This window comes from Pleurodeles waltl, chromosome 4_2 (genome assembly GCF_031143425.1).
Source record: "Pleurodeles waltl isolate 20211129_DDA chromosome 4_2, aPleWal1.hap1.20221129, whole genome shotgun sequence".
Taxonomy (NCBI): domain Eukaryota; kingdom Metazoa; phylum Chordata; class Amphibia; order Caudata; family Salamandridae; genus Pleurodeles; species Pleurodeles waltl.
In genome coordinates, this window is record NC_090443.1 from 46,221,211 (window position 1) to 46,230,978 (window position 9,768).

Below are 9,768 nucleotides of genomic sequence, written 5' to 3' on the forward strand. Positions count from 1 at the left end.
CATATATGCTGTGCATTCAAAAGACAAATGTCATGTTGTCCTTAGTGGGCGCTTGTTTACTTTTTCTGACTTCAAAGAGGATTCGTGTGACAATTCAGTCCGTTTTTTCTCTTTATACAATAACAGCAAAACAACGTTTTGAACTGTTTTCGCTTGCAGCATCAACTATACCTAAAGATTGAGCAGCTGCCTCTGCAGGCTGCCGGATCAAGGCTAAGGAAATACAGATGACAATGGGGCTTTAACACCAGCTCCAGTCAAGTTCAATAACGTGTGTACAGGTCGCAAAAGTTAAGTAAAATTCTAAGTTGCTCACTTATGCCTGTAAACACCTATCAAGTACCTGGCAACAATTCGGCATCTGTTTCAGACGTTTAAATACAATTTTCAAACCACCGCTTAGCAATTTATAGGGTATACATCAAGCATGTCCGTTCAGATTTTTACAGCATCAAACTTGTTTTTACCATAGAACCACCTCCCCCCCCCCCCCCCCCCACCAAAAAAAAACTATTTTGAAATTCAATTACAAACACGTATTGTTCGATGTACTTTATTTTGGAAATCTGTACAGAACTGCCATTCTTACATGGGCTTCGGTGGAGGGCGGGGAGGCTGGCCCTGTGGGTGGAAAATAAACATGTTAAGATGTATGGCGCAAAATGTCAACCAACAAACCCCCAAAACCCTGGTTAAACGATTTACGTAGTTATGCTACTTCACTCAAATTATCAAAATAACAGCTGTTTAAATAGCATAGCATACTAGAAACGACAAGACAAAATAAGGGACTACCTCGAAATGTTTTACAGTTCGGGAGATACTGTTTGTTCATTGGACGTCAAATTAGTACTTTACATAAACTTCGCGGGCAATTCTTAGAAATGGGTTCCAAGCATTCATTTAGGCCAGTCTTTACTTAAAAGGGCTCGACTTTACACACAAAAGCCTCGCCAATTAAACAAGGGGTGGCTTTAAAACAGGCAAGTAATTAAAGACAATATTCACAATGCAAATACTGCATCGGGTGCATAGACATGTGATTTATATCACAGCTCAAAAAAGATAGGGGATCGAAGCAAATAAAAACGGGTGGTTTTCGAAGACGCTCCTCCCCGGAGCTACCTATCCACCCCGCCCGACACCGTGTGGCCATAATTTCGATCATAGTATAGAAACAATGCACAACAGAATCAAATAAAAGTAAGCTCTATCTTATCAACCTGTATAGGGAAACGTACCGCAGGCCTAAACCTGGGTGGTGGGGTACGATCCTTGCGGGCTTCACGGGAGCGATTCCTGACGACCTTGCTGTGGATGGCACAACTGACGCAATAGTGCAGCTTCACATACAGTTTGGGCAGCACGTAAGCTAGAAGGACAGAAAGATGGTTAAGTGCACTATTTAAAGGAGATAAGCATGAATTAGAACAGAACCCATTAGGCACAATATTTAGAGATGAGAAACCCTCTCAATGGCTTGAATTTCTCAAACGTCCGCTCAAAGGCCATTTTAACTAGTCTCTTCTGTCATATTTCCAGTAGATTCGACTATCTGAGTAACACCCGAGCAGCACAACACGTAGAAAACAATTTAACAAGAACTGGCAAAGCAAATAGGTCCTGCGCGAACCAAACGACATTAACAGTTTTGTAGTATTAACTAAGAAAACTGATCAAAAGTGTGCACATGCTTTGAAAAAATCTAACAGTTTCTCATAAAAATATTAAAAAAACACTTTGCAGGGCTGCATGCTACAACAATTTAAAGGTAAGCGTTGCTTACAGCCTTTTAATACAAGCCTATTAACAGAAGAGTAGAACAGAACCGAGCACACAGATGTGTGCAAAAACAAAACGGTTTGGAATGTGGTATTTTGCTCAACATAAGCGATTAGCATAAAAGCACTTGGATGCACATGCTTGTGCTGCAATTTAACCACACGTATGGTACTAGCAGGGTATCTGAATTTAAGTTTTAAGATAACATTCTGGGTTTAAAGTGGAGTGGGTCCTTACAGCGCTCATCATTGGCACCAATTAAAGAAAAACATTGAAAAGGATCGAGAAAAGGGCCACATATTCATGTCATTTAACTTAAGAAAGCAAGCTGATCTTTCAATGCTGTGCACAAAAACTAAAAAAGGTCAGTATTGCAGCTCCTATTACATTTCAGACGGTCGTGACTGCGCATGATTTTAAGGTTTTGAGTTGAATATTGAGCGAGTGCACGTTTATTACACTGCCCGTCAGTGGGTCATAACGATGTCTAGAGGACTGCTCACCTTCTCTGTATGGAAAATGCAGAGTAAGAAAAGCCAATTCGAATACGACTCTGCGGGGAAAGTGCGAAAGGCGCTATGCGGTTGTAGAAATGTTGGCAGTGCCAAACAAAAAATAGAAAGCCAGTGACTTGAGTGTCGGTGAAACTGAAAATATGAACGTGAATGAGGGGGGTCTAAAGACAGCGGTGGAAAGGAAGGTGATCAAGTGTGACGTGAAACTTTAGAAAGAACCGTGTGCAGAAAAGACAGTTCAGCCAACACTGCCAAAAAATTGATATGCAGGAAATAATGGGAGTTGCTACTCATTACCGTATAAAATTCTTTGCTACTGAGAGTAACTTACATAATCTATACTAATGTGAAATGTTTAGGAACTAATGTATAATAATGTTGCATAGAACTGTATTAGTATATTTTGCTCAAACGTGCACTCGAAATGTGACCACAGGGAGTGGCCTCCAATGTATACTGGGACTAATGAAAATGATTTATGTTTATGATACTAATTACTAAATATTATGTTATTAAAGTTTGCTAATAAATATTGTAGGCCTTAGTTAGCATGAGTCAAGGCCTATCTGCCTGGCTCTCATATTAAATGTTTTTCTAACGTCCAGTATGCTGACTTGCAAAAGGACATGCCTTGTTTTTCCTTCAAACTAGAAGCAGAGTGTAACTACAGTAGATCCGTTCATGAAATTCACAGTGCTTGTAGAAATGTAAATGTAAAAAGCAACCGTGTAGATTAGTATAATGTACAAGGTTGCTCAAACTGGTACAGACAATGGAGTTACTGACTGAAGATGTGCAAAGAATTACAGAAGGATGAAATCATACCGGACGTGCTACCTCTGAAGACGTCAATCATATGGACCAATAACCTGCTTGAGAACTAATGCGGGGTGAAACAATCAATTATATAATCTGTTTTCAATTGGCTAAAGATAGTGGGGTTCAACATTTGTCCAATCAAGTTTTAGGGGAATGTACAATGGAAAAGGGATAAAAACCTATGACACGGGGAGCCATAGAGATTGGTTAAAGAAATGCTATTGATTTGATCCAGAAACTGTCACTCTGGTGACTTATTTTGGTTTTACTTAAACCAGACTCTTCCTTAGATTGCCCATTTACACTTACCTCCTTATGAGGTAAGTGCCCCCTTTACCGAGAGCTGAGTCTCAGGCTGATGGCGAATCAACTGATGCCCTGAAGACTGACCCAGAGTGCCGACCCAATCCTTGGAGGGTAATGACAATTTATGCTTTGTTGAACTGACGCATTAATGACACTGCTAAAGTTGATCTATGTTGACTTATGTTCAAATGATTGCGTTTCTTGATTTGATTAAGTCTTATGCGAGTTGCCAAATCATGACAATGTTACTGAGTGTTTTGGTTTTGAAATTAACACACTTGCTTTTAGAATTGTAATCAAGAGGGAATAAACCTCAAAATTCTACTAAACTGGTGTGTTTATTCATGACTGTAAGGTCATGGTGGCGTCTCGAGTTGATTAATGTCTTTGACTAAAGTGAAATGCATTGTTATAAATCTTGTCCTAAGGTGTCTCAACTGGGTCAAAAGATTCATTGGCCTAAAACGAGTCCTGATGTGTAATAAATTATCATAAAGGGACACGTTAACACTACCATAGATTGCTAAAGCCAACACAATTATGGATACGTTTTAAAGCACGTTCATAACTACACATGCCAAGCCTCATTTAAGTCTCCCAAGTACGTATGCTTTGGCTATACTCCTTTTAGGACTCCCACCATTGACGTCCCACTCAAAGGGTTGGTTAGATACCTATAAATGCATTAGATTTTTAAACATTTGAATCTGAAAGATTTTATTACGTTTAAAAACAATAAATTAGCCAAGCACTATTAGGCAGAGAAAAACACCATCGGTCAAGAAGAATTCAGCTGCACGGTTTAAGAGGTGCACTTTAACTTGTTAAAGGGATTAATCCACATTGAAGACTCGGCCCAACCTCCCAGAAACATGCAACGAGGTGGTTTATGTATGAGGTGCACCTTCACAGAGTGGCACTTACATTCGAAGACACTGGCTTCAGAGATGTCCCTTACAGCTGCTGCCTCAACAATGTTCCTGATGACAAACTTCTTGATGGCTTTATCCTTGGGCACACAGCGAGCACAGTTTGTGCAGCGAATGGGCTGCACATGGCCACGGCCTTTCTTGGCACGCCCGTTGTTCCTTCGCTTCCTAGTCTGTGAACAACAATAGTGTGTCAAACAAAAGCAACTTTGCAAGAAAAGGCCCAAGAATTCCCCACTTCATTCACAGCAACAGCACAAAAATATTTGACGGTATGCTGTTAGGTACGCCATTAGGATGTAAAACGCGCTAACAAGATTAAACTAACATTTTTGGGAATGCCACAGTAGGCAAGATGGATAGTTTAGAATGCTATCTAAAGCGCTTCCCAGTAAGACTACTTGCGATAATTCCCGTTCCCACCAGGTTTTTGATGCAATGCCCAAGTGCAAGTGTGCCCGCAAATGTAAACAGGTCACTGTGCCAGATCATCCTTACAGACGAGGCTAACGAGGCCCAAAGTGCTCTCGGGCTGTTGGTGTTACTTATGAAGGTGATCGCATTTGACTGTTCAGGGCGGACTTCCCAAGAGCAGCAGAATCAGTAATGATTTCCATAGGGAGGTCCTCTACCTACACTGACAACTGGCAAAAAACACTGGATTATAAACAGTCACTACTTACTGGTGGTTTAAGCTACTTGCACTTCTCCCACTACAGTGTGTCTGGAGCAACTAACGGGTGCCCAAACCGTTCTAGGGAATAAAGTTCCATGTACACTTTACTGCACTTCGCGCAATACAACTTAAAGCATGCGGGTAATGGGTTGTTACTACCCAAAAAAAGCATATACCAGCAGTAGATTGAATAAGACAACACTGCAGGCTTGCAGCTAATATGACATGCTGGTAACAATCCCCAAACGCAGACTCGTACTCCGGAGGATTGGGAGTGGTCCACTTTGAAAGCCTCGAAGGGCAGGCTGCCGAAAAAGAACTGTCACACAAGTCCTTCCAGGGAACCGATACTTCTGCTAGGAAACGTGCTGACAAAGTCAGTAGCTACCATAGCGTAACGAGTCTCCCATAAGAAAACAGGTATTTACGTGCAAATCGCAGCAAACACAACCGTACTATTGCGAAATGTACTAAGACAAATATCATGCCTTACAGCTCGTGAAATAACAGCGATAGACCAAACAATGTCACAGAACACCATCCTAATCATATTTTCATAACAAGACTAACAAATAAGTAAACAATGGAAAGGCTGCCCCTTTAAAATTCCCAGCGTCTCCGGAACTGCTAACCGCTTCTCTGAGAGAGAGCGCGACGGTTTGAGAGTAAGAAGACGAGGAAGCGGCAATGCCTCCGCCACCGGGAAGGAAACACGTCGTACTCAACAGTTCACTTGCGGGAAACGACGAGGACGCCCACTAAAAGGTAAAAACGATGACACCGCTGCAAAACAGCCCCCGTTTTGCCTCCAAAGCCCAACAACTGAAAAAGCAATCCCGCGTGGAACCGGTCTCATTCTCACCATCTTCGATCAGAGGGCTGAAAGAGGACCGGAAGTAGACGCGTTTACCTTATATAAGGGTCCTACGCCGACAGGAAGTGGCGTATAAAAAGCTTCTAACTCGCTCTCTTCTTAATCAGCTACTTTCTTTTACCCAGTGTTAATGTTAGATCCTTGCAAGCAAGCGTAGCGAGTGGAGCCATTAAAAGCTAAAATCAAAACAGTGAGCAGAAGGACGGAGCAGAGGGGATTCTTTTATGACTAGTGGCGGAAGGAATCAGAAAGCAAACCCTCATGAACATAGTAAAAGGACTGCATTTAAACATCATGCCCCCACCTCTGGGTCCATGAAGCAGTGCCTTTGAACGGCAGATTTAACGGTGGCCATCTTGGAACGGCATACATCTTATAATACACCACGTTTCATAATAGATTATGTCTGTTTCAAATTGTTGGCACGCTCGATATGATTTCACATTCTCTTTAAAATCGGCTGCACCCACCTTCCAACTGAATTAAAAGAAAAAGTTCCGTTTTCAATTACAACTTAACAGTTGGAGAGCTCAGCGTAGCTGTGAAACATTTAAAAAGGTCTGTGCAAAGAAATGGAAATCGCCGTAAGTAAAGAAGAGATTGCATTACTCGTACATGACCACGTCACTAATTTTATCTCACTATCTCAGTGAATTAGCCTTAGAGAACCAGGACGAGCCTGGCGATGTGAAAGAATGTCTCGTTCACGAGGCCTAGCAAAATCAACTGGAGTGCTGACAGAAGTACCCGATTGTGATAGGCAATGGCGGCACGCTTTAATGTATTAATTATTGTAAAGCGCAACGTTCACCAAATAATAACAAGCTTTGACAAAGCCAATAGGCCTCGCTTGTGCGAGAGGTTTTTTGTTAGCTTTGTTGTATTGCATTGTGGTTGTAAATGTTTTTCAAAAATGTTTATAAACGGGTATGATGTGGCCTTTATAGTGTTCTTAGGCATGAATGATAGTGCTTTACATGAGCACCAGTTACATTACACGCCGCATTCTCTCTCTTGACTGAGTAAGTAGAACACTCACCACGCTGGAACAAGATGGCATACTGGCATCTAAGCCTCAGACATTGCACAAATCCATGGCGCTCATCCAGAAGGACGAAAGGCAGTGTGGGCACCACCAACATATGAACTTCTGCTCGTGCAGTTTGCACACAGTTACTGCAGTTGGAGGTCAACTACTAAACTAACCTACAGTGACTGTTGTCTAAGGGTGACAAGTTATACGACATCTAAGCAGCAGGCTTGATTAGGCCCTGAATGTTAGACCCTTTTGTCAATAATCAACTATACGTAGTGAACCAGGAGACCCTGCTCATTGAGCTTCCCCTACTACCCACAGCCCTACATTTGAGTAGGGAATTGTATTACAATGCCACATAGGACGTCCGTGGGAGCATGTTTATCAATAGTGCAGCAGGTGTAGTGGGACCAAGGCCCAGGTCTTTTGGGGGCCGCTGTACCACCCTAAAATCACTATCTTGTAACACATCCAAGTGGTAGAAGAGGTAATTTTTCTTGCACTAGTGTCCACCATGACGCTCTTCCTACGTCACTCAAAGTTTATCCTATTACTAACAAAATGAACAATCATAGCACCACAAGGTGTCTTAGTTTTTGGTCAGTAAATAAATTGCAATGCACATGCACAGGTTGCAGGCTACTCCTTACGCTTTCAAAAACCAGGATACATGTTTTCTGCTGCAGGCTGACGGTACATAAGTTAAGCCGTTCAGACCATTTACAGTGCAGTTGACTATACATGTATTGGGGTGGATGTGCCCAGATGGCAACTGACTGTATGATGTATTGGGTGGACTTGTAACAGTAAGGTATGCACGTGCAAAAACATGCACTCAGAGCAATGACAGCGAGAATTACATCAGGTAGTAAGATACTAAGATAAACAGGAACACAGGAGGTTTATTGGTACTGGTATGAGGGGGCATAGCTTGGTCAGTAAGATTGGGGAGATGGGAGCTTCAGATTTCCTAACAATCACGGTGGCAAATAATGTTAAAATACATTATTCGACAAGTAGTGCGCATGTGAGGGGCTTAAGAGGCAGTAGAAAGGGAGAGAAAGGTGGATTGGTAGGGGTAGTAAGAGAGAAAACACAATATTTTGTAAAATAATTTAGCACCAATTGACATATTATTTGCCTTGTTTGAATTGCGCAAATAAAATTTAGAAGGAAGAGGTTAGCAGTAAAACATAATTGGCCTGTGTAAAATTGTAAGAAAATAGCAATAATAAAAAAAAATAAAAACACAGTTGAACTGCAGAGAGGTAGAGATCTCACCCCTTATAAAATCAATAAAGATCATGTGCATGATTTCATAACCTAAACAAAGTCTGTTTCGAGTTCCAAGGGGTGAAAAGTGGTGAAGCAGGGGGTTAAAGTGCACCAATCTGTGGGTCCAGGCCTTTAGACCACCTTAAACACCTTATATGACCTTAAAGCACTCAAGTTTTTGTTTATGTGTAGGTGCTAAAGGATGGAGCCAGCTGTGCAGTGAGGGAGATGAATATTCGAAGACGGTGTCTGGGAAGCAAGTTGCTGTCTTAGCTGCAGAGATATCCATCGCTATAGTAAACAACATGTGTTTTGGATTGTTAATTTTATTACAAGAACGGAGGTTCCTATTATGCTTCCTTTTCATGCTTTATTTGAATAGCAGCCAAGATAACATAAACAACAAGAACTACATATCCCATGAAACAAGGAGAAAAGGTGTAATTGATGAAGTCACAACCAATAACCAATAGAAAACGCCCAACCCCAATAACTATCTTAACTGTGAACAATAAGTCCTCTTTTCTTGTTGCTTGCAGTCAAGATAAGTTCTATTTCCCTCATCACATAATATTTCTGTTGTTTGTGTATTATCTATACTATTTGTATTTTAAGTATTTATTATATGTTATTTATGTTTAAATTGTTTAAATTGTTTTCATTGTGTCGCGATTCAAATTGCTGCTGGTTTTCTAAATGAGCGCTTGTTTCGCGCTTCGCTGGCTGAGCCGAAAGTTCTTCAGAACGTTCGGCTCTCCCGCCTCGGTCTCCTGAGGTACACGTTTTCATTTCAGCGCTTACCTCAGAAGAGCTCGGCTTGCTGCTGCGTCGCGTCTCCACGGAAACTTCTTCTTCTTCGGAGATTCCGTGGCTCCTCAGCTGATCGCTGAGCACGTCTGCAGCACTTCCAGGAAATCTGTTCCTGCTTCGAGGGAAGCGAGGAGCGTGCCACGCCTTCTATAACCTTTTTTGGTGGTTGGGGAGTGTCTTCCATTTTACACTCCTCTTCCACACGCCCACAGCCCAGAATATTTTAAACATAGATTATCCTTTTTCAATTTATGAGCTTTCTGCCGGGCGTATTCTTAATTTTTTCTTTCTTAATTTTTTTTAATTTGTTATCTGATAATGTCTAAAAAAGTGGATGATCATTCCAGTGAGGTTGATATGGATAATTTTCGTGCTGATTTGAATTCTTTTATTCTAAATACTGTTCAGCAGGCTGTGTCAACGTCTATGTTACATATGTCTAAAAAATTGGAATTATCTTTTAAAAAATTGTCCTCACAGAATACCAATGCTTCTGAACCAGTCAAAGGTAAAAAGCGCACTATTTCTAAAGTACAAGCAATGTCGAGCGCTGACAAGTCTCCCCAGGTTGCTGGTCCTTCCCCCCGTAAGGAGTTTAATACGGTGGAAAAGGGTCCCTCTCCTCTTAATATAACACAGTTGAGGGATACTGATGATGACATGGACTATGATGATGGGGAAGATGACGATATACAGGGTTCTGATGATCCCTGGCAAGGGCTTCTGGAGAAAAGGCAAAACATTTC

At 41.4% G+C, this 9,768-nt stretch overlaps 1 protein-coding gene across 2 annotated transcripts; it reads right to left on the reverse strand.

Moving 5' to 3' along the window:
* Window positions 1–537: 537 nt before the first annotated feature.
* On the reverse strand, window positions 538–5,917 carry RPS26 (ribosomal protein S26). Of its 2 annotated transcripts, none has more exons than XM_069230586.1 (4): window positions 5,890–5,917; window positions 4,347–4,524; window positions 1,224–1,372; window positions 538–621 (listed from the first exon to the last, which is right to left on the reverse strand). In XM_069230586.1, exons 1-4 carry the CDS (start codon window positions 5,890–5,892, stop codon window positions 586–588), a joined length of 366 nt encoding a protein of 121 aa, XP_069086687.1. In that variant the 5' UTR covers window positions 5,893–5,917; the 3' UTR covers window positions 538–585. The 2 variants fall into 2 exon arrangements, with proteins under 2 accessions (XP_069086687.1, XP_069086688.1); XM_069230587.1 differs by having other exon boundaries at window positions 1,242–1,372; window positions 5,890–5,914.
* Between the last annotated feature and the right edge of the window lie 3,851 nt (window positions 5,918–9,768).